This window comes from Cryptotermes secundus, unplaced genomic scaffold (genome assembly GCF_002891405.2).
Source record: "Cryptotermes secundus unplaced genomic scaffold, Csec_1.0 scaffold1024, whole genome shotgun sequence".
NCBI classification, from domain to species: domain Eukaryota; kingdom Metazoa; phylum Arthropoda; class Insecta; order Blattodea; family Kalotermitidae; genus Cryptotermes; species Cryptotermes secundus.
Genome location: NW_019727414.1, coordinates 55,645 through 81,871, shown reverse-complemented (window position 1 = coordinate 81,871; position 26,227 = coordinate 55,645). Strand labels below are relative to the sequence as shown.

The 26,227-nt window shown below is 42.8% G+C and overlaps 1 protein-coding gene across 1 annotated transcript in view; it reads left to right on the top strand.

Annotated features, from left to right (window-relative positions):
* Positions 1 to 26,020, top strand: part of LOC111864768 (RYamide neuropeptides) — a 52,884-nt gene extending 26,864 nt beyond the window's left edge. The window contains exons 2-5 of the mRNA XM_023852279.2: positions 14,310 to 14,441; positions 22,151 to 22,315; positions 23,595 to 23,700; positions 25,778 to 26,020. Of these exons, the coding sequence (XP_023708047.1) occupies positions 14,315 to 14,441; positions 22,151 to 22,315; positions 23,595 to 23,700; positions 25,778 to 25,823 (444 nt within the window). The 5' untranslated portion in view covers positions 14,310 to 14,314 and the 3' untranslated portion in view covers positions 25,824 to 26,020. The remainder of the gene's footprint in view (positions 1 to 14,309; positions 14,442 to 22,150; positions 22,316 to 23,594; positions 23,701 to 25,777) is intronic.
* Positions 26,021 to 26,227: the final 207 nt, after the last annotated feature.

Sequence of the window (26,227 nt, the reverse complement as noted above, 5' to 3'; positions counted from 1 at the left end):
CCGCCGCTGGGAAGTTACCGCCTTCAAGACATAAGAAGAGATATCACATTTACTTGTTACTTCCTTTACGGTTAAGTAGACTGTAAATTGGCAAAAAATACTAATAAAAAAATATATACATAGTGAACTCTCGCTAATGAGGGTAAATTTGGCGAGAGGTCATCTGGATTAAGCGATAATCCAGATTAGTGAAGCCAAAGGTAACTCCAAAATAAAATAAAAAAAAAACTTAAAACACAAATGAATGAAAAATTTAATTATATAAGTAGTGCCGATGAAAATAAATACAGAAATATTACTACAGTACGTTTATTTAAAAACTATAAAAAGACAATACATTTACTCATCAATAGATAACTCAGAAGTTGTGCTTGTTTTTGAACGTAATGACGCAGGTTTGAAGAGACTGTCAAGTGTCTGTCTGAAGAGACAAATCACTCATCTGCCTCATGTACGCTTTTCGTTATTTCTGCCCTTCATCCGCTCACTCATGGAGCTGAGTCCTTCTTGACCAGCAGCCAGTTGCGCAGCCACTCAACACTTCCCAGCATTTTATGGAACCCGAAGGTACATTACCGTGTCCACAAGAGCCCTCCACTGGTCCATATCCTGAGTCAGATTAATCCAGAATATCCGATCCTATCTCTCTAAGGTCCACCTACGTCTAGGTCTTTCTAGTGGCCTCTTTCCTTCTGGCTTTCCCACCAATATCCTATATGCATTCCTCTTCTCCTGCTTCGTGCTACATGCCCTGCCCATCTCATCCTCCTTGACTTGATCAATCTAATTATACTTGGAGAAGAGTATAAGTTATGGAGCTCCTCATTATGCAGTTTTCTCCAACCTCCTGTCTCTTAATCTCTCTTCGGTCCGAATATTCTCCTCAACACCCTGTTCTCAAAGACTCTCAGTCTAGGTTCCTCCCTTAACGCTAGAAACCAACATCCATACAGAACCACAGGCAAAATTATAGTTTTGTATATTCTATTTTTTATGTTTTTGGACAGCAGACAGCTGACAAAAGGTACCGGACTGAATGGTAGCAAGCATTACCAGAGTTCAACCTCCTCTTAATCATTTTTGTCCCATTTTAAAGAAAACGCGAGTGTTCTTGCAAAGATATAGTAAAGCTCACCTATACCGAAATCCATTAATACCAGTTCAGCAGTCCTCGAGATATGTTATGGGTAAAGTCGGACGGAGAAGGGCTCGGTTGAGGTGCAAAGAAGCCAAAAGTACGAGATGCCCGCACCCTAAATTTGAAAAGCAGTAGGTGAAAATAAGACGCGATAACAAATGGTTTAATGATGCAATATGCAAATTGCTATTTATCACATTAATGAATGCAGACCTCTCTGATGCTTGTTAAGTTAAATTTAAAAGCTTCTGTCTGAAATTCGTTACTCTTCTCAAGGCCCGCTCTGCTCGCAGTGACATCTAAACTTTTTGTTTCTATCCCTCCCTCAACCTCGCTGTTACAAAACTGCAGGAGAGTGGCATTTCTTCCTTTCAAACTCTCCGTGCGAGGCTGGTATTACTTGCGGCAATGCGCACGCATCACAACAAATTTTTGTATTCTCTTTTTTAGGTAACATGTATGAAATAAGCTGTTTCTCACTAAATCTGGTAAGCGGATCATAAAAATGACAGAAAAAAATTCGTAATATCAGCAGAGCATTTACGTATATTCGTTTTTAAAGCAAAACATCTGAACGTGAAAGTTACCACCCATTTTTAAACTTACTTACTTACTTACTAATGGAGCTGAGCCCTCCCTGAGGAGTCGCCAATTCTGAAGCTACTCAAGAATTTCCTAGCATTTTATGAAACCAGAAGGTTCATTACCGTGTTCACAAGAGCCATCCACTGGTCCTTGCCCTGATCCAGAACAATCCAATCCATCATCCCATCCTGCTTGTATCTCTCTAAGGTCCATTTTAATATTGTTCACCCACCTACGCCTTGGTCTTCCCAGTGGTCTCTTTCCTTCTGGCTTTCTCACTAATATCCTACATGCATTCCTCGTCTCCCCATTCGTGCTACATTCCCCACCCACCTCATCCTCCTTGACTTGATAATTCTAATTATACTTGGAGAAGAGTACAGGTTATGAAGCTCCTCATTATGCAGTTTTCTCCAACCTCCTGTCACTTCATCCCTCGTCGGTCCAGCTATTCTCCTCAGCACCCTGTTCTCAAACACCTTCAGTCTGTTCCTCCCTTAATGTCAGAAACTAATTTTTAAATAGTGATATTATTATATAAGATTATACATTTATTCGATTATGAACCATCACTTCCTTACAGTATGGTTGGCACACGTTATGCGCGCTATAAGAGAATACAAAATTAATAAAAATAAGTGCTATTTTGGTTCAGAATTCAGTACGCAAAACTGTAACATGGTGGAAAATTTGTATACTTCCATATTGTGGCATGTAGAGCCGTTGCTAGGTAACGACTCCGCAAAAGACACGAACGCAACGATTTCACGGCAACAGGAGGGCACTACAACAATGGGAACCGGAGTTTTCTACGCGGCCCGTGCTGAGATATTATAAGCAGGGCAAGTTAAGAGTTAGAATCAGTCGGTCAGGGAATTGTTGGCTGGTGAGCGAGACATAGGACTACTGTAGTTCAGTCGTTGTGAACTATTGCTGTTAGAAGCTGGTAGCTGAGGCCGGGGACAGTTAGGGAACCCAGACGAAGGGGAAAGACCGCCGTTGGAAGCCGCTACAAAGCAACGGCTGTAGCGGACAGAGGACTTAGTGTGTCCTATGGTGATTTGTGAAGTGTGTAGAATGGTGAGAACATAGTCCTTACTTGAAATTACGAGTTGTAAGTGTTCAATAAATCCGATTAGCAAATTCCAACCCCCCGTCTATGGCGACAATATATTGCACCGAAGTGCCATGATGTGTTTCATACTAGTAATATACGGGACAGAGCGACTACTCAACTATGTATACAATTCAATTAATTACGTACGTAACATACAACGTCGGCTAGGCCGCGCCATAGCTCAAGCGGTATGCCGGTATGAACACTGGCTGAAATGAGCATATATTCTTCGTACGCGTGTATATGTCATCGTAAAGACGACGGTAAATTTTAGATTAATTCGGAGTGGTAAATTTGTTTTGTTTCAGGTTCTATACAATTTCATACGTAACCAGTTCGTGGCTAATAATGTAATTATCTGTTTGACAAAAAGTCAAACGAAATGAAGTTATTTCCGATCAACTGTTTCCAATGAGCGCCGTCCTATTACGTGGGCAGGCTACGCTTCTACTGCTAGCGGTATTTCACGTGCTTAAAGGACTGAGAGCGACAACGGTTTATGACGCAATTCCCTCGTGATTTCAAAATGTTCCTCGAGGCCTATAACACGATACGTGTGGGTGAATGGAAGAGGAATTTATGGAAACTACAGATAAAGATGGAATTTCTCAAATTATCCAGTTAGGTCTGAAATAGATAATCATATATTTTAGTATATTAAGACGGCCCAGAAGGACAGAAAAACTCGTGTTTCCACATTGAAGCAACGACTGAAGTTTATTATTTATTGTTTATTATTTTGTATCTGCTACGTGTTTCGATCCAGCTGAATCATCAGGAAGTTTTCATGATATAACACTCTTTATTGAAGTATCTCGCTAATAGAGATCCATATTAGTAATAATATTAATATAAATTTTGTTTATATTGTAATATTAGTTATAAAAGTTAAAACGTTAAAACATTGTTTCAGATATGTCATTATGTAATTTTTACTGCTAACTAATTATTAATTAATTTTAATTTATTATACACTGTAATTATTATTAAAAAGTGAATTAAATGTTCTTGATGATATATCGTAGGGTAGAGGGTAGTTTTTATCTTGTGGTAGGCATTGTTTCTATCCCCTTACGTATCTGATAATATATATTTAAGATGTGGTAATATTGTTTGGTTGTGAGTGATGTATAAATATATAGTAATGTATTGGTGATTATTTAGATATATGTGTTGCTGATTGCGTCGTTAAACCACAAATAGGCAAAGAAAAACACAGAAACACAGAAAACGAATACAGCAGATTATACAAGGAAGAAGAAGGGGTGGGGGCAAATGAATGGAAGAAACAACAAAAAAATAATACACGAAAAGCGTACATAGCTCATTCTTGCACGGAGGCGAATGCTGCTCTTCGTTCTTGAAGTTGATGATGTTTGCGTTGCCCTCCAGCAGAGGGGGACTCTGTCAGTCTGTTTCATTGTTCGCAACAACCAAAACGATGCGCTCTGGCTGATTAAAATCATTCCGGCTAGAGAGAGCTAGTGACAATACGCTAAACAGATCAGCAGAAATAGAAGAAATATTAGGGATTAGAACGTTCGTAATTTTGCGTTAAACCGATTGATTCAACCGTTCCTCAGAGCAGGAAACCGACCCAATTGATTCGCACGTCTGCTTGTCTATCCACCCCTGTCCCACAAGATGTCGGACTTGAGTTTCTCGTGGTGCTTACTTCTGTGTGCAAACGTTCAGAACACCGCCTGCTTCTGGTGATTCCTTCTTTGATTACTTTTCGAGCCTGAAGACGGAGGCGATATGTTCCTCCGAAACTGCGATTGACTTTCATCTATTTTTTTATAATGCTAGTTGGGTGGGACTATGTCCCTTGTACTGCAGCCACTTCTGGCCTATTGTACCAGCCCCAGATGATAGGTGAGGGTGATTGTGGAGCAATCGGTGGAATGAAGATTGGCAGGGGAAACCGAAGTGCTCGGAGAAAACCTGCCCCAGCGCCACTTTGCCCACCACAAATCCCATTGACCAGACCCCGGGATCGAACCCGGGTCTTCGCGGTGTGAAGCCAGCGACTAACCGCTTGAGCTATGGAGCGGCCGACTTTCATCTAACTACACGGAGTTTTATCGCACAAGATAGAACTTCTCATAGTCACCGTTGTGAGTATCTCAAATCCAACAATCTCTTCACTGTTTCGTCGAAACTAAGTTAATGTCTTTTTTTTCCTCTCTCTCTCTCTCTGTCTCCATCCAGTTGAAACTACTCCGTGACAAACACGAGAGCTGTTGAACACTTTAAAGCACACTGTTACTGTATTTACTGCCAGCTTTCATGTCAATAAATTCTGAATTTTGCCCATTATGTGTTTTTTAAAGTGTTTGGTATATTTAATATAAAGTGGAATAAAAGGTAAAGCTATCCCTGTAACAGGCCGTGGAGGCCCACAGGGTTGTGAGACGTCGAGAACTCTCACATTTTGTAGAAAACCGGCTCAAAGATGCCGGTGAGGTTGCCAGCCTTACGCGTCGGCCGCTCTTTACCACTAAGAATATTCCTGGTACTCATTTCTGTTAGAGGCTGAGTCGACCCCAGGGCCATAGTGCGGCTGGAAGGATTAGGTCAACTGAAAAATCCAATTATTTCCATAACCAGCATTAACCGACTGTTCTTTATGACGTAGGCGCATTGCGTTTCCTGTGAGGTACGAACCGAGTATTTTAATGTTATACAAGAGGGATTCGTGCTTCAAATAATTCATGCAAGTAAATTTGTATGGCTTATTGCAATAATGCATACTGCGCTTCACAGAATGTCGCAGTACGTTGGGCAACATTATTGCTTCACATTCGGGAGTCCCGGATTCGATTATGCTCCTTTCGAGTTTTCCGACTGAAATTGGGTGAGGTATTGAGGCTGAAGATATAAACTAAGCAACACTATTTTGTATTGCATAAACGTGTTTTGCTTATCGTTACTAGCTGGATGTGAGCCAATAACTCTGCGATCCATCTGATCAGGATTAATATATCTCAGTGGCTGTTGCCTCAGTTTTAGCAGCTAATCTCTTCATTCTAAACGCACGTACGAGAAGACGCAATGCTTTTCAATAAGGGAAACAGACAGATGAACGAAAACACTAGCGCTCTCACGGAGTTCTGTCTAATTAACAACAATAAAAAAGTTGAGATAAAGTGCGTTGGAGCAGTTTGCATATTTAAGAGAAATAATATGAAGAAAATTACGTAATCTGTATGCAACTGTTCAATCAGCCTGAATTTTAACCGTCGATAATTCAGAGACCTGTAATTACTTTACGTAACAGGCCACAAACGTAACGGAAAACTTTCTGTTGAGGTTAGGCACAGTTCCGAAACTATCGCTCGGTCCAAATTTACAGTTCTCCGAATCTACGTGATAAACTTCCGTTTAATTTCGTTTTGTAAAGCAGTGTATCAAGACTAAGTGAATGTTATATACTAGACAACGACTAACGAATGGAACAAGTTCATGAGTTACAGAAACCAATCGCCTGAGTACAAACCTCTCACCTAATTACATGTGTAAATAATAGGCCCAGTGCAAAATAATACTGCAGATCATGATTACACCTATCAATACCTCTCGCCGCCAAGCCTCCGTGTTACCGAAACAAATGGGATACACGACATGCCGTGTTGCAACAATTGGGGAAACCGGGGGAAGATGACACTTTTTTAAATAACGCGCTGTGCAACGTTCACGCTTGCTGCCTTGCTTCTAGTTGAAATATTTTATGTTTTGGCACGTGTTCCTCAAGTTTGGACGATTTCCGAAAAGAATAAAGAGTGTGGGTTATGCAGAACATTTATTTTTTGAGTACCTCACTGTAAGTTCTTACCATAAATGCGAACAAGACGTGGTAATTTAAGGTCAGGTTTATACCTGTAGTAATATTGGAACTAGAAGTTTTTCTCGTGGTTACGAATGGATGGCAGTATCTCAGGAAATATGGTCGATCATGAAATGTTACCACTGGGCTCCTGTGTCTTGGGGGAGGAGACGTGCTGCCGTAAACGAAAAGCGATGTTACGTGCTCAGTGATATTAAACAAATCGAGGATTGAGCTCACATGTGTGTTCCAGCAGTATTATACCCCAACGTGTTAAATACATGTTGCTACAACTCACTATACTGAGATGGTTTCACGAAAGGACTGCAAGTGGAGAGGCTGAATTATCTGCGTCATATGAGTGTAACAGTAAGTGGATCAACTGATACCAGTTTGTCCCATGAGTGAGAATGTCTTACGCGTATATCAGGTAAAAAGATGCATTTTGCACTATCTTAGCATTTATAAGTATCAATTTACACATCTCTCAGTGCTTCTATCATGTAGCTAAAATATGAAATGTTTCTCACCAGTCAGTTTAGTACAGAATTAAATATCAAAATTTTAATTAGTTGTAACATCTTGTCCCGGTTTCCCCTACAAAATGTTTCCCGCGATTTAACTATGGGACACACTTCCTAATCCGAAGAGAACCTCAAATATATGGGAATGTTGTACTGACTATGAACATGACACGTTGGAATACATCAATAATTGGATCAAATGTGTAATGTAGACAGTAAAACAGCACGCGCCGATACATGGTAAATAACGGGCAATCTTGTAAGCCTAAGCAAAGGCATAAAAATACCACTCAGAACGGGAATAGTGTCAGAATTTTCCTTGTGTACCCAACTATTTCTTGGGTATCTCAAAAATATCCTGAAGGACTAAATCTTAGAGTACAGTCTTTCTTGAGAAGCTCACGTTCGAGGGTGGAGAATATTTTAAGCAACATAAATATATTTCTCACTAATAGACCTAAATAAATGCTTTGGACATTATCCTATGTATCTCCTGGTCAGTCAGAAAAGAGACTAAGTAGAAACTTGGCGACCGAGGTTCGATTCCCACAGCGGCGAGATTATTTTCCTCAGCGCCATATCCGCACAGGTTTTGGGGGTTACTTCTCTTGTAAGTTGTTAAATCACCCGCCTATTGTGGAGCTTCATAACTTGTACTCTTCTTCAGGTATAATTAGAATGATCAAGTCAAAGAGGATGAGGTGGGCTGGGCATGTAGCACGAATGGAGGAGAAGAGGAATGCATATAGGATATTGGTGGGAAAGTCAGAAGGAAAGAGGCAACTGCCAAGACCAAGGCGTAGAGAGTTGGACAATATTAAAATGGATCTTAGAGAGATAGAATGGGATAGTATGGATTGGATTTATATGGCTCAGGATAGGGACCAGTGGATGGCTCTTGTGAACACGGTAACGAACTTCTGGGTTCCATAAAATTCTGGAAAATTCTTGAGTAGCTGCAGAATTGGCGGTTCCTCAAGAAAGGCTGAGCTCCATGAGTAAGTAAGTAAGTAAATCATACGTCTTGCTCGTTGCTGCTCTAAACATACTGCTTCCTAACCACAAACGAAGTAAAATGAGTTTGTATGGGTATCTGAACACAACCAAGATGCAATTTACTGTGTGTATCCTTAATTTCTTCCAGATACCACTGTAAACAAACCATCGCATAAAACTGAAAAGACAAAGGCTTAGGGAAAATTTTGTGACGTCGGACGCAGTGAACTGACGCAATAAGTCAATTAGTTTGGCCTCCTCTGAGACAGAAGTATTCAGAAGGCTGTGACTGATCAGCCTCCGATCACTCAATTACCGGCAAGAACAATATCATTATCGTCTACACAATGACGTCACTTTAGAAACAAAACAGAAACTCCTCAAACAAGCTACAAGATGGACAATTGACAGCGACTTGATGGAGAGGTGAGGTTATCTCATCACTCGCTTCTTACTGAAGCAAATTTCGTCACATCGAATATCGGGCACGAAACGGAGCGCGTTGTTGAACACTGCAGGCCGCGTATACATTTCAGTTCTTTGTGAAAGTAACCCAGTTCTAAGGCCGCGCCATAGCTCAAGCGGTTACTGATTGTGGAGTAATTGGTGGAATGAAGATTTTCAGGGGAAACTGAAGTACTCGGAGAAAACCTGCCCCAGCGCCACTTTGCCCACCACAAATCCCACTTGACCAGACGTGGGATCGAACCCGGGACGCCGCGGTGGGAAGCCAGCGACTGACCGCTTGAGGTATGGCGCGGCCCTCTCGCTTCGTGTTAAGTAATTGCCGAAAGATTCTGGCTTCACATTTAGGCTAACCGCTAGAAGATTCTCATTTCACATTTGGGTTAATTACTGAAAAATATTTGCTTCATATTTAGGCAAATCGCTAAAAGACTGTGATTTCATGTTTCTGATAAATGCTGAAAGATTCTCGCTTCATGTTCTGGTTAACCGCTGAAAGATTCAGGTTAACCGCTGAAAGATTCACACATCATGATTAGGTCAACTACTGACAGATGCTAACTTCACGTTTCGGTAATGGCTGAAAGATATAAATTCCATTAAATTAAATATAACAAATACCATTAATGTGCCTGCTTTTAAGTAAATAATCATAAAGAATGACAAGTTCCAGCCATATGTGGCCATCTTCTGACATGGAGATATAAAAGAAAACTTTACATGAACTAATAACAATTTACACGAATAGATTTTTGCATAAAATACTTATGATGTTAGAAACTAGCAAAATACAAGGCAGATAAATGCGGCCGTGAACACTGCATGGAATTTCATGGAATCCTGCGTTTAAGTGGCCTCTGTGAGTTGTCAGTCCAACAGTATCAACATATATGTACATAAGGAGTTAAGTAAGAGGGAGAAAATAGCATAATGAGGAGCTTCACAATTTCTGCCTCTCGCCAGATATTATTAGAATAATGGATCATGGAAGAATGAGATTGAGGGATCGTGTAGAACGCATGGGACAAACGAGAAATGCAAATCTATGTAGGAGGCAACGAAAAGGGAAATCTCAAATCTGAGACAGTAAAATATTTTTGTTATTATTATTGATTCTAATTGCAAATGGGTTTTAACCCGGTGGCAGTGGTCTACAAGACACAACATACAAATAGCTATACATCTCACAAACAAATAACACAAACAAGTAAAATAACACAAAGTCACAAAGTGACACAATGCATGAATGCAACACAGCGCCCAAAACTCACAATGACACACCATTGACATACTATCCAGAATGAATACATTATGTCAATAATTAATAGAATAAATAAAATTGTTAATATTAATAAAATACTAATTAATTCCCTTCTCTACCCTACGCTACACTTCACTTACCTGCCTTTTAGATGATTCCCCCTTTTAACTTAGCCTTATGTATAGCTTTCCCAACGCTTTTTTTAAAATTATTTGGTTTATAGGAGCGAGCCCCTAAAACAACTGCAGGCAGTTGGTTCCAGAGCTGGATGATCCTATTTACAAAGGAATATTTCCCGATATCTGTCTTTTGCTTTCTGCTTCTAATTTTCCTTTCATGATCTACCCTGCTCAGATAGCATGGTCTTCCTAATCTATCACCTATAGCCTCCCATGCCCGTTCTCTCGTGTATGCTTTGTAGAGAGGACATTCGCGAGCTATCTCTCTGCGCCGAGCCAAAGTTTCCCAGTTTGAATCATTTCTATGATGTTCGAATCATTTCTATGATGTCTGTGGTCGCGAGTACCAAGGGACTGGGACCCGAGAAAGACTCGCTTGCAAGGGCCAACAGCGTATATGAGAGACAGACCCGTCCTGTCGTCAGAGAGGACGCCCCACAAAAACAAGACCGTAACTGTCAAACAGTAATAAATATCTGGTCATGAGACCCAGATGTGGCTCGACACCAAGACTTACTGACTGATCGTCAGTCGCAATGTGACTTTAGACTTTGAAGAACAGTTCAGTTGGAAAGAAGCCGCCGATCAGAGGGTACTTAAACCCGGAAGCAGAGGAACAGCCATTGTTAGAAGCCGATGCCTGGAAGCGTCTAGTGAAAAAACTGAAGCCTGGAAAAGACCTATCGTGTGCTGTAGTGCAATGCGATGGTGTTATAATTGAGTGTAATTACGAGGTATGTGTTAAAGTGGTCATAAATCCGATGTCCAATAAAACAACCCCGTCTATAGTCACACACATACGAGTGACAATACTAAAATGGATTATAAAAATGGGATGGGAGGGTGTGGACTGCACTCACATGACTCAGGATAGAAACAAGTGGCAGACTGTAACGAACCTTCGGTTTTATAAATTGCAATTCGTTTTTGGTATCTGGGTAGATGTTAGTTTCTCGAGGACTCACCCAGCTGTATGTAGTGTTATATTTGTGGCCCTGATGGGGTCACTCAGCAGAGGAATTTGTGACTGTGGGCTGTATCACGCTCCAGCAGATCTCTCTGCCTCTGCGGGGGTACAGAACAGCAAAACAAAACATCCGGAAACGTTATGTACCCCAAGCTCTCGGCTCATTGCCAGTCTTTAGGGCAAGAGTGTCATAGGAGGATTTCAGCTCTCATAAAGCATTCAGACGTATATAAAAACGTAAATTTCCTCTGTGTGCGTGTGTGTGTGTGTGTGTGTGAGAGAGAAATATTTTGACCGAAGAGAGATGACATGACAGGAGGTTGGAGAAAACTGCACAATGAGGAGCTTCATAATTTGTACTTTTCTCCAAATATAATTAGAAGGATCAAATCAAGGAGGATGAGGTGAGCAGGGCATGTAGCACGAATGGAGAGAAGAGGAATGCATATAGGATATTGGTGGGAAAGCCAGAAGGAGAGAGACCACTAGGAAGACCAAGACGTAGGTGTGTGAATAATATTAAAACGGATCTTAGAGAGATAAGACGATAGGGATTGATCTGGCTCAGGATAGGGACCAGTAGAGGGCTCTTGTGAACACTGTAATGAACCTTCGGGTTCCATAAAATGCTGGGAAGTTCTTGAGTAGCTGCACAATTGGCGGCCTCTCAAGAAAAGCTCAGCTCCACGAGTGAGTGAGAGAGAGAAAGAAATTTGGGAGACATATCGAACCAACTGCCTGGTACGTCAGCTTCATGCAGGAACGCTGTCCAGGATCTGAGCATTTCTGACTAGCCTGGGTGTTCGTATTTATTGGTTCATATTATGTAGTAAATTTTGTGAACCATTATGGATAATGACGAAAAAATTTTGATTTTCTGATCGAATGGTATCATTTTTGTAATTAATCTGAGGGCCTTCAACGCCAGAGGGTTTAATTTATTAATTTAACTCATGAGGGCTGCATGAGAAGTAGGCAGTAGTAACTTGGAACTTGGGAACCAACCCAGTATCCTGTCAATTTCCTGTTTCCTACTGTGAGTCGAATAGAGAACACACAAATATTTTATGAAATTTACTGTACACTATTTCCAGTCTGCACAATATCCCTGGCTGCTATGGCAGTGAGGGTATATTGGTTTGCATTTCGTGGATGCGAGGCGAATTGTCGTACTTTTTCCAATTACTCGAGTACATTTTAATTTCTTCTGATGTTAATCATAAACATTGTGATAAAATCATTTACCTGTTGATGAGAATCTGTTATTATTACCTTCTTTAGCAAAGAAAATAGTTCATAAACGTCATACGGTTGCAAGAAGATTACTGCGTACTCTATATATATTTTCGTGTGGATAAATATCAATATCATAGTTTAGGGTCAACACTCCTCCAGGTTGGGCGCAAGCTTGTCGACCTTGCTCTGTAAAAAAATACTGTTGCGAAATCGAAAGATGTGAATACAAAACCTTATAAGGCAGGCCATGGCTAAACAAAGTGATGTTATGATAATGATGACGGTCAACAGTGCGGCATATTTCTTTCTTGAGAAGCCATGTTTTGTTTCATTTAAATTGGCCTAATCCTTCCAGTCACATTCTGGCCCTGGGGTCGACTCAGACTCTAACAGAAATAAGTACCAGGAATCTTCCTGGAGGTAAAGAGCGGCCGGCGCTTAAGGCTGACAAACTTACCGCCATCTGTGAGCCGATTGTTTAGAAAATGTCGGAGCTTCGATGTCGCATAACCATATGGTCCTCCACAGCCTGTTACAGGGATACTTTACTTATTATTATTATTATTGCTCTACAACCCATAGTTGGGCCTTGGCCGATTTTTTAAGTGTTTTGATTCTATACACAATCGGTAGGACTCTTTGGACGGGGGATCAGCCCGTCGCAAGTTCTCTAGCTACACATAGAACAACACACAATAAACACACAATACAGATATCCATGCCTTGAGTGCGATCCGAACCCACGAACCCAGCGTTCGAGCGAGCGAAGACAATTTATGCCTTGTACTGCGAGTCCACTATGATCGGCACCTCCATCAAACGCCGTGGCTAATACTGCAGACGATACACGTGGACTCCCCCATATTGTTTCATGAACAGCTGCTTAATTCATTAAGCACAGGGATGGGCTCGCCTTTGTCTTATACAGAGTTGGGTCTGCAACAGGTTGTAATAATTCGAGCGCGTGTCTAGCGGCGCCGCGAGTGGATTAGCAACGGAACCTGACGTTAACATTCGGTCGTGACTGCAAATATAACCGCAGAAAAGCCTGCAATTTTGTGGGATTAAATCAAATGAAATGACGTGTGCATGCTTATTTTAATTGTCACGAAGTCACGGTAGCCATGCTCCGCTAGTCCACGTAGCGAAGTATCTGTCGGCCTTTACTAACTCACATACCACACGCAAGGACTGCCTTGGTACCCTAGTGTGTCTGTAATAATTAGTTCTTCCTCTGCAGTAAACTGTATACATTGCAACAAAACAAACTCCGTGGCTTGAGTCCGCAAGCGAACTATACCGACCGAGCGACCGCCGCTTGTCGGCGAAGTTAGTGCCAAATTCAGCGGATAGAGGGTGTCGCGTGTTCAGCGCAACGGATCCCCACGGCAGTTAATCTTGGTTCCTTAGACCGGAGCCGCTATTTCCTTCAGATAGCTCTTCAATTATCCTCACGAGGCTGAGTGGACTACATTCCAGACCCACTACTTCTCAGAAAAAATCTGGTAGCGCCGGGAATCGAACTCTGACCACTAGACCACAGAGGCGGTCGTATATATTTCAACACTTAAGTTTAAATTGAACCGTGGTTACAAGGAGGATTTTACTCAGCGCCGCAGGACCTGTCCCATGGGTGTGGGTGACCACCTATATGCTTACAGGTCTACAACCCAACAGATACCTCACCCTACTTACTTCAACACTGATGAAAGAAGCAATGTGTTCCTCCGAATCGTCGGTATGTATATACGAGACTGCAAGTGTCTGAATCCAGAAGGCCGTTTTCTGAATACACGTACACTACGAGATTCTGAGAGAGTAAAGGAAACAAACATGAGCAAGGTTGCAGAGAAGATCATAACGTAAATCGAAAAAAAAAAAAGTAGTATGAATTCTTCAAACGCGCTAAAAAGCGACAATTCATTAACTCAATTAAAATAGTATTTTCTGTAGTGTGTTCAGTCCGATTTGCTGTTTGTTGGAAAAGTGACAGCTGTTTTGTTTTTCCTTTGCAGCGGCCATGACCTCCACGAGCAGCGTGGTGATGCTGATGGTGCTAGTGACCTGCTCATTGGTGATCCTAGTGTCCTCAGCTCAGTTCTATTCCAGCGGGCGTTATGGAAAACGTGGAGACTTGTCCCAGAGGAGTAAGTAGTATTTATTAAAAAATGGTACGGACGGCCGGGATAGGAGCCCTGAGCGAACCAATCGAAGTTATAAGAAGGATAGGAACCCTGAGCGCACCAATCGGAAGTTATGAGAAGGATAGGAGCATCCGAGGCCTTTGTAAAGGACCTTATCTTTTTTGACAAATTTCCTTACTTTGAAAAAAAAAAGTAAAAGGAGGCTTATGAGACCATATTGCTCTGCCCCCCCCCTCCGTCTTTACTTTTGAGGCTAATGAAATTGACTTGTTTTGCCCCTCCTATATCGCTGCTGTGTGTCTGTTCCCCCCTTCCTAATTTCTCCATTTCTATGAGATCGTGTCGTATTATAGGAAAGTAAAAAATCATTTCATCCCAGGACTTCTTGTCTTCATTTACTTACTTATTCTTTTTGTTTTGCCAGTGTATAGAAATGAGAGAAATTATGGCTGTGGGCACAAAGCAGGTAAGCTGAGTCAGAGCAAGGAGACTGCGTGCGATTCTAAATGAAATGTAAGAGATAAAGCTATCCCTGTAACAGGCCGTGGAGGTCCACAGGGTTGTGAGATGTCGAGGCTCTGACATTTTCTAGACAATCGGCTCATAGATGGAGGTAAGGTTGAGCCTTGTGCGCCAGCCGCCCTTTACCTCCAAGAAGGATTCCTGGTACTCATTTCTGTTAGAGGCTGAATCGACCCCAGGGCTATAGTGCGGCTGGAAGGATTAGGTCAATTGAAAAAGCCACTGACCTCATCAGGAAACTAACCCGAGACCTTCGGGCTTATANGCCCTTTACCTCCAAGAAGGATTCCTGGTCACGTTTCAACTGCAGAGAGAACGGTGGGAAGAACAGTATTTCTAGGGGGCTCCGATCGATCTAGCATCACACATCGTAGCCATCGAGGGCCACTCTGAAATCACAGTTCCATTGAATATGCTTACTACGTAACTTTTTCATCATTGGTCAAGAATATAAGACTGACTGAAGCGCAGTTACATCCGCTACTCTCTATTGCAAACAATTTCTGGTCCTGTTCGTAGCTACTAACAGTGATCTATATCCCTGCCAAAGCCACAATCAGTCATGAACTTATCATGTTGAATATGGGCACAAAGAACCGTAGATTCACTTCCTTTCTAAAAAAAAAGTAGTTCTTTTAGGAAGAGAGGGGTGTGAAAGTTGGGGGAAGGGTTAGTGAGAGACGCTGCATCAAAACGCAGGAAGGGGAATATTTTCCTCCAGTTTTGAAGGTTCCCAGGCAATGCCCGCTACTCTTTCTAGTAGATTAAGTTTGAGAGGGTAATGTTGTAGGAAGTGAAAAGGGTAAAGTGTTAGGAAGTGGACTTTGTTATGAGCATGGGGAGAGAATTTGAGCCGGGGCTTTACCACATGTGACGGGAATTAATTTTGATTTTAACTTTACAAGGGCTGCAGCTGAAAAAAAAATTGATTCAATATTGGGGGGGGGGCTATGTTGTGGTGATATTTTTATATTACAACTGGGAGGGCTTCATCTAATCCATGCGGCCCTTTTACAAAATAGATAGTAAAACGTAAAGTTATTCTTCTGCTTAACTAACTAAGCACTACGCCGTGGAGGAGTATGGGGGAGTGGATGTATAGATCCACATTTTCTTGACCTCGGCACTAGCTGGACGTGAGGGGATAGCTTCACTCCCCGGTCGCTATACCCCTCGGGGGAAAGCCCCCGGTACCCATTGGATAGGAGGCTGGGTGTGCCCCAGAGCCGGTCTGGATGACATGGAGAAGAGAAAACTCTTGACCCTACCGGGACTCGAACTCCGACCCTTCGGTCGTCTAGCCCGTAGCCAGTCGCTATACCGACTGCGCTATCTCGGCTCACAAGAAAACATACAGTAAAAAAAATAGAAATAAATACATCGCGCAGTAGGCAATTTTTAGCGAACCTCGCAGAAAACAGACTGACGTCACAGTGAGTTCAAACTACTGACACGATTATTCTTTAATCTGCGCAACAATTCAAAGGACTGAATGGACGTTGGTGGCCGGACCGTACAGAAAATTCTTACTGTTGGAGGAAGCTACTTGAGGACCGCGACATTGCGAAGTAATTGTGACAGACGGAAGGACAGGTATTGAGGGTAAGGCGAAGAGCCAAGGGGCTCATCAACTACCCCAGCTGATCTTTATACCTGCCCCGCATAGAAGCACTGGTTGGTAGACATTCAGAACCTTGTCACGCTTCCGTGCTGATACTTCTCAACACAAAAGTTGATTCGTACAGAATTCCTATTTATTAACAATAAAAAGGGCACATCTATCGCTGTAACGGGTCGTGAAGGCCCATATGGTTGTGAGATGTCGAGGCTCCCACATTTTCTAGACAGTCTGCTCACAGACGGCGGTGAAGTTGTCGGCATCACTCGCCGGCATAAGTACAAGTAAAACTACGAAAACAACACCAAATGCAACAAAGGTTTTAATAATAAAATAAGGCCTTTACATGTTTCGGCCAATGATGGCCATCATCAGAAGGCAATCCCTTAAATTGCTCGTTGCCTTCCGATATTGGCTGAAACATATAACAAAATACAAACAAACTCCGTTGTTTTAGTCCGCAAGCGAACTATACCGACCGAGCGACCGCCGCTTGTCGGCGAAGTTAATGCCAACTTTTTTGCGGATAGAGGGTGTCACGTTGTCAGCGCAACGGATCCCCACGGCCGTTAATCTCGGTTTTCTAGACCGGAACCGCTATTTCCTTGAAATAGCTCCTCAATTATCCTCACGAGGCTGAGTGGACCCTGTCCCAGACAGACTACTTATCAGAAATCTGGTAGCACCGGGAATCGAACCGGGGACCTCTGGATATGTAGGCAGGAACTATGACCACTTGACCACAGAGGCTGTCCCATAGTATCATCGGCCATTCTAAGCAAAAAAATGTATATGTAGATGTGTCCTGTTCCGAACTGTTTCCGAGATAGAGCTATTGCACTGTACAGACGAGCAACACGTCATGTCCTCACACGAGTTGCAGAGTGCATTGATACTGAGGGAGGAATTTTCGGAAATGTATTATACTAGGTAAACTGTACCAATTTTGTCACTTGAACCATAAATACTGGCATTAGGAAGAGTGGGGAGCCGGGATACCTCAGTCGGTATAGCGACTGGCTACGGGTTAGACGATCGAGGAGTAGGGTTCGAGTCCCGGTAGGGTCAATAATATTCTCTTCTCCAAGTCGTTCAGACCGGCTCTGGGCCTACCCAGCCTCCTATTCAATGTTTACCGGGGGATTTTTATCTGGGGGTAAAGCGGCAGGGGCGTGAAACTGACCACTCACCTCCAACTAGTTCCGACATCAAGTAAATGTGGATCTATATAACCACTTCCCCATACGCCTTCATGACCTAGTGCTTAATTAGTTATGCAAAAGGACAACTTCACTTTTTAACTTTATTAGAAACAGTATGTAATATCTCTTGCCAGTCACGGTAGCTGAGCGGTCTAAGGCATGCACTGTCTTCGCTCGCTCGGAAGCCGGGATCGTGGGTTAGAATCCCACTCAGGGCATGGATGTTTGTGTGCTTTTTTCTGTGTTTGTCTACAGGTAGAGGCCTTGCGACGAGCTGATCACTCGCCCAGGGGGTCCTACCGTATGTTTAAGATCTGGAAAAACCGAAGTGAACAGAGAAATTCATGGAGGTAGGCCTAGGCCCACTGGGGCTGTAGTCCCAAGGAAAAAAAAAATGTAATATCTCTTATCAACAGTTTTGAATCTGTACAAGGAAACAGCTTAATCTCGGAAACCGTTCGGAATAGGACACACGTACATATACAGTTTCTTGCTTAGAATGACCAATACTATGACCATCCAGAGGCCGCGCAATAGCTCAAGCGGTTAGTTGCTGGCTTCTAACCGTGGAGGCCCGGGTTCGATCCCGGGTCTGTTCAAGTGGGATTTGTGGTGGACAAAGTGGCGCTGGGGCAGGTTTTCTCCGAGTACTTCGGTTTCCCTTGCCAATCTTCATTCCACCAATTCCTCCACAATCACCCTCACCTGTCAGCTGGGGCTGGTACAACAGGCCAGAAGTGGCCGCAGTACAAGGGACTTTGTCCCACCTCACTAGCAATATGAAGAATGACCGCCCAGAATATTGAGTTTTCCTCCTGGGACATTCTGTATAGTCTGAACTAGTGACTGTATTCGTTCATAAATAAAAAATAGACGGGCACGATGATTTATTCAACATTTCTTTCAAATCACTTTTCATAATCACGTGGACTACATACGACACCAGCGGATGTCGCAACGTCATTCGAAAAGTCTGAAATTCGTCACGTACCACACAAAGGAATGCAGAAGGAGATGACAGTTTATTACCACAACTCCAACTGATTCCGGCTACGTGAAATAAAAATATGTAGTTGAAGAGCCCCGCGGTGCGGCAATCTATTCACCAGGATGCACAACAATCACTTCCTTGTGTTGTGAAGCCACGGGTTCAATTCTCATACTCTTATTGAGTCACAACGAAAAATAAATGTTTTTGCCTTTGTAGTCGATCGATTCCAGTGCCGTCTACATGTGATGGAATGACATCGCAGGACATGTGAAAGCGATGACGTCATTGTTATTTCTTTCTGAATCTCGTGATGTATTGACGAAACGTTTCACGGCAAAGAAGTGTGATCGCTTCAATGTTTTATGTGGAGATAAAAAGTTGATAAGTTGATTTTGAAGTTATCTTGTACTTTAAATAACAGGAACGAAATTTATTCCCAGGAACATCAGTCTCTTTTACTTTCCGAAAATTTCGGTGTTTAATAATATCAGTGAAAGTATATTTCTCCCTGCTTTACTTTGCTAATTCACATTATCTATCCTCTTTATTACTTTCAGTCTATGCCATGTCTACGCTTTGAATTAATTCAACATACTAAAGAACTCCGTTACCTGTAGTCCGCAAACGAACTATACCGACCGGGCGACCACCGCTTGTCGTTGAATTTAGTGTCAACATTAGCGGATAGAGGGTGTCGCTCGGTCAGCGCAACGGATCCCCACAGCCTTTAATCTCGGTTTTCTAGACAGGAGCCGCTATTTCCTTGAAACAGCTCCTCAATTATCCTCACGAGACTGAGTGAAACCCGTTCCAGACCCATTACGTCTCAGAAAATGTGGTAGCGCCGGGAATCGATCCCGGGAACTTTTAATCTTTAGCCAGGCACTCTGACCACTAGACCACAGAGACGGTCTATTCAAAATACTAACAAAAGCCTTTTTCAGGAGAATTCGCAACTTTGAAAAGCGCTTGTTGTATGTCCCCTTGAAGGGCCGATGTCTTTACACTCTTCTCGATCCTCATACATATNAAATCCCAGAAGACTGCTTTCTTCATAGTCACCGCCGTGAAAGCCTCAAATCTTACATATTAATCTTCATACTTTGTCAAGATAATTAGCTTTCTGCTAATAAGCTGCCCGTGTTTAAGCAGCACTTCCTGAAGATGGCTCCCAAAATTAGCTTTCCGCCAGGCTAAACGGCGTCACATGCCACAAAAGAGTGATCCTGGGCAATGCTGCATAAATTATATTTATAAACCAGCTCTTCAACGCTTAAGACACGGATTTAACGTGTCTGGTGATGTGTGGAGTCGCGAAATCGGAGAAATAAACTAAAAATAGCAACATTGATAAAGATGGCCAAGTGTAAAAGCTGGTAACATTTTCATTTCTCACGCTGTTCCCTGTGTTCGAGCAAGTTTCGGAAAGAATGTCATATTTCACGTTTTATGAGTTCTCTCCGCACCTGGTCCCGCTTTTCAACTGTTTCCTTCGGCGACCACCAGCACACTCCACGATTGCGCAAATATGAACACCGAAACGACAGTAAACTTTATAGTAGTTTGGGAGGGATCTAACACCGTGTGATGTGCAATAAACAGGTCTCGGCGGAACCTACTGCCTCCATCTTCAGGACACAAGAATAACTACTCTTACTCAAAGAGTATAATTACGAATAATTACACTTCTACCCTGAAGATGGAAGCAGGCAATCAGTCTTAAACGTTAGCAATTATCTACCAGACTACATGGAATCATATCTCAGTCATCGCCGTGAGGAAAATCCCACAAAAACAAATTTGTCCTCTGCTTAATTAAGCACCAAACAAAGAGGACCCATTCTTACCTTCGGCACAAGGTGGACCTGAATGGTCAGATTCATGCTACAGCCGCTTTAGCCTCGAGAAAGAGCCGTCGATACCCGCGGGATGGGAGGATAATTGGGCCCCAGAAACGGTCTGGACGCTATGGCACCGAGAAAAAGCCTGGAAATACGGTAGAAACGCACATCATTTCCAGCAACCTCCTCTGCCGTTTGTTGAGATTCCTTGCGTTCTGCTTATGTGATTTCAATATACATAAAGTTAATTTATATCCATAAGGAGGGTGGATTCTTTTTTGTAAAACTATGGGTGAAAATAGGAATTTACCTGTAACTTATGGCGAGTATTCCATTTCGAATTTTAAAAGGAATGGTGAGAGTTGATTAGGTGATGGTACTAAGCCACAGACAGACAAAAGCTCATCCACTCTACGAACAAGGGTACGTCATAGCTCGTGTAGGCAACCTTACGGAAGAAAAGTCCCATGTATTTTTTTATTGCTAGAGGGGTGGGACTAAGTCCCTTATACTGCGGCCACTTCTGGCCTATTGTACCAGCCCCAGATGATAGGTGAGAGTGATTGTGGAGCAATTGGTGTAATGAAGATTGGCAGGGGAAACCGAAGTACTCGGAGAAAACCTGCCCCAGCGCCACTTTGTCCACCATAAATCCCACTTGACCAGACCCAGGATCGAACCCGGGCCGCTCCGGTGGAGATCCAGCGACTAACCGCTTGAGCTATGGCACGGCCTAAAGTCCCATGTAAGAATGAGTTTGCCACCGGCGTGTGAATACTCAAGTATGGCTGAAATAGAATCCAGTAACGTTCTGATGATAGCCTAACTGCTACATCACTAACGGGGAATGACGCACTTTCGTGGCCATAGTTGATGGAGTTAAAGACTTTCTGAGAGAATTATGGTTCAGAATACGCGCTATTATCCGATACTGACGTTGCTGAGAGAAGTATCACAAATTCCTAGGCCTGCTGTGAAATGTAAAAAACTTCGTGGCTTTCACTCCGCAAGTGAACTATACCGACCGAGCGACCGCCGCTTGTCGGCGAAGTTATATCATTTTTTTTTAATTCGCTTAGTGGGGGGTGGAGTCCAGCTGGATTCACTCGGCACGGCGGTCACTGATGGCCTATTGTACCTGCCCCGGGTGATTATGATGGAGAATTTGGTGGAATTAAATTTGGCAAGGGAAACCGAAGTACTCTGAGAAAACCCGCCCCATCGCCACTTTGTCCACCACAAATCCCACTTGACCAGACCCGGGATCGAACACGGGTCGCCCAGCGACTAGCCACTTGAACTATGGCGCGACCTGTCGGCGAAGTTAGTGTCAATTGAGGAGTTAGTTCAAAGAAGTAGCGGTTCCGGTCTAGAAAACCGAGATTAACAGCCGTGGGGATCCGTTGCGCTGTCCACGCGACACCCTCTATCCGCAAAATTTGGCACTATGAAATATAGCACTCCGATCTTCATTACTTCAAGACGCACTCTGCTAGACATGAAAGACGCTGTAATGCCAAGGCGACGCTATGTTTCAGGCATGTTCTGGAGCGGCAGTCGTTACGGACGCAGCAGTGGGGGTGGCGGCGGGAGGCGGCAACAAGGAGGAAGCAATCCTGTGCAGGTGGCTGTAAGGAACGACAGGTTCTTCATCGGTAGCCGGTACGGTAAAAGGAGCGAGACGCCAACCGTAACCACCGACGGTACGTACCGCTGAAGAATGACATCACCAAGCGACACGCTTTACTGTGATAAGATTCATGGACTTATTTAACGACGCTATTTCAGCTACAGAGATTATGGAGTTACCCAGTTCGAAGCTCGGTCGGAACATGACCTATCCTTACTGGATTTTATATATTTCCTCAGTTTCTATAGGCAAATGTCTTGCTTTAAATTAGGCTACTATTAAACGTTATATAGCTTAGACTACTGCGGCAAATAAATTATTCATTTCCTCATTGCGCAGTTCTCTCCGTAGCCTGCAATTTCGTCCATCTTACGTCCACTGCCATGTTCTCAGGCACCGCCAATCTATGTTCTTCCCCAGGAACAGAGATTTCTAAGCCTCATAAAATAGAGACCCTCAGCTTCGCAAGAACTTCAATCCCCCAAAATGTAAAGCTATCCCTGTAACAGGCCATGGAGTCCCTTAGGGTTGTGAGACGTCTAAGCTCCCGCCCTTTACCCCCCAGAAAGATTCCTGGTACTCATTTCTGTTAGAGGCTGAGTCGACTCCAGGGCTATAATGCGGTTGGAAGGATTAGGTCAATTTAAAAAATGCAATGACCTCACCGGAAGTGGAACCCGCCACCTTCCGGTTTGTAACATAGCGACTCAACCAACTACGCTACCGCGTGCCCACAACCGTCGCTTTTTCTACTTCTGTATATATATATATAATTGTTTTTTTTTTTTAATTTTTCATTTCTAAAATCAACACATTTTAGATTCCTACCAATTATTAATATTTACCAACACTTTACAAATGCTTTAAATTGAAAAATCGATCTATGACATATCGAGAATTATAATAATTTCCAATTTTACTATGTAACTGTACGGCTGACAACCTTACCGCCATCTTTGAGCCGATTGTCTAGATAATGTGGGACCCTCAACGTCTCACAACCCTATGGGCCTTCACGGCCTGTTACAGGGACAGCTTTAGTTTACTTTTTTTTAACTGTTCGAGAATATATGCTGAGAACCTCCTGTTAGCCAATAGCCGTACCCCACAGGAGGTCCCGCCTCAAGCTCTACAAACTACTGCCTTAGTATGGTTAACGTTCACATCAATAAAAAAAAAAAAACAGGTAAGAATTATATCGAGTAGACTCTCTTGCTATCTGATTTTTCAATGGATAACAATACGGTTAACTGCTATTCCGTGTTAATTACCCATATTAAATACAGTGAATAGAATTTCTCCACCTGCAGAGTAGAACCATGTAACGACAGTCACATATATTGATGTTTCAGAGACCGTCGGATTGGTGGATGTGCTGCTTGAAGCGGAGGAGGATGGAAACAAGCAAGTGTCATGTATGTACACCGGCATCACCAACTTGTACCGCTGCTACAACAGGTAATATTTCCTTAATATAAGCAAACATACAAACTATAATTAATTACTTTTATCTTGAAGATGGAAGCAGTATGCTCCTTCGAAACTATGGCACCCGCCAACCACACTGAATGGTGATATAACTCAGTAAACTACAATACACTTACGAAAATACGAATAGCATGTTCTGCATTCGTCAGATCTTGAGAAGAAAGGGACTAAAATGGGGCAGGACATCAAGAGACCCTACAGTTCAGTGAAGGGAGAATTACTGCACGACACTTTCATTGGGATCTGTATAGACCCTAATACGAAATTAGTTAGGAGAATTAAAATGCTGTCACGTAGCATGTGTGACTATAGACGGAGTTTGGATTGGTGAATGGATCTGTTGACAACTTATACACTCAACTCAGAACTACAAGCAATTACAGCGTCGCCGCTAATCTCCACAATTCACAAATCACCACAGCACCCGCTAAGTCTCTTCTAGCCCGCTGCCTTCACCAGCCGTTTCCTGACAACGGCTTCTAACAGTGGAGATCATTCAGATTCACGCGTCCAGGTCCTCTATTCACAGCCTCCCATGCAGAACCCAACTGAACTGTCAAAGTCAGAGTCAAATTTATGTTACGACCGACGGTCAGTTGGTCAGTTTGTCTTGGAACAAAGCACCCATCTGGGGCTTACGACCAGACATTTATTACTGTCAGACAGTTGCGTGTTTGTTGATGTGGGGCGCCCTCGCTAATAGGAGGCCGAGGTCTGTCGTTTGCCAGAGCCACAGTCAGCAGTAATAAGTCTGTTTTCATTATTTACAATTTATATTTTGCATGCTATTAAATTTATTTACGTGTATTACAACATACACAAAGCCTCTGTCAGTCCAGGCTCAGTACAGGAGATCATGCTCTACCATTAGTAGCTCCTGCTACGACAGTCTACCCAGTTGATCGGTCGTATGCTTGACTGCCGCCAAGTTTAAGCCTCTTACATTTTCTGTGTCGGGGTTAGCCTTGTCCAATGTTGCGAACACTTGCATTTTCATGATTTTGCATGACTTCTGCTTGTTGCTTCCATAATTTTCTTATATAAACATATATGTATGGAAGTTTTAAAGCCATGTGCAAATCGTGAACCGGTGTGAGCCTTGGAAAGTTGCCAGTGGTGCTGAGAAATTTGTTTTGCAGGTGCTGCAATTTCGGTAGATGGTTGTCTGCCGCAAAATCGTAGGCGGGGCATGCATGAGTCATAATACTGTGTGTTGCTGTCGTTACCTAGTAATTGCAGCTGTTCACAGTCAACGCTAACAACAGGTCTATACGCCACAATATGTAAAAAACTTGTTGGATATGAGATTCTTCCATCGGTGGCTATTAAGAATAATATCTTCTGGGATATAAAGCCGTGTAGTCCACTGAATGTCAACTGAAGCTTCGAAGGAAGATGTCGTTTCCATCTTCAGAGTTTAAAAGTAAGCAAAGCAAGGAACCAGAATGAAGCAGGCAGTAGGCAAGAACTGCCTATTGCCTCAAGATGGAGGCGACATGTTCCTGGGGCGTCCTACACGACAGAACTCGTCATAACCACAGCTGTGAGAGCCTCAACTCCAGGGTTAGCCTTTGGGTCTTGTGCTTGCAAATAGACTTCCAGGATGGAGGTGCTATAGGTGCGGGCAAAATTTAAAGTAACTTGGATCACCGATTAATACTTAAGTACCTCTTCTTTTCTGGAGTACGCGGTAGTCTAGTTGGTTGAGGCACTATGCTACAAGCCGGAAGGTTGCGGGATGGCATCCCGATTATGTGTTTTTTTTTTGCTTTTTTTTTCCAATTTACCTAGTCCTTCCAGCCCCTCTATGGCCCTGGTTTCGACTCAGCCTCTAACAGAAATGAGTACCAGGAATATTCCTGGGGCCAAAGGGCGGCCGGCACGTTAGGCAGACAACCTCACCGCCATCTGTGAGACGATTGTCTATAAAATGTGGGAGTCTCAACATCTCACAACCCTATGGGCCTCCACGGCCTGTTAAAAGGATAACTTTACCTTTTACCTCTTCTTTTCCGCAGCTTGATGCTGTTTTGTTTTACTGTTGTAGGAAAGACAACTCTAGCGAGGACGCCAGCAGTGAACACAAGAAGTGAGCGCTACCCTTTCTAAACATTCCCGTCAGCGTGTGTATATGGCATGCATTGTTTCTCCTAGATTTTGGCTGGAAATCTAGACCGAATGATGACATTCTAACTTTATGTTTATTGGATGTTGTATACCCACCATGTTCTTATTTATGTTGCTGTGTATATTTGTATTAATAATAAACATTAAAAGAGCATGTGACATCCATTATGAAATAGCAATTCCCTTCACAGTGTAATTTTATCGTGCCTTATACGGGATCATGTAACCTACTCCAAAGTCTCTTTCTGAGAATTGACGTTCCATGCAGTTGAACAAGTCCATTTTGAAATAATAAAAAAAAAAGAATTATAGAATCTCTGGCAGTATGTGGGCTTTTCCTGAGCAACGGTACCTTTTCAATAGCCTAGCC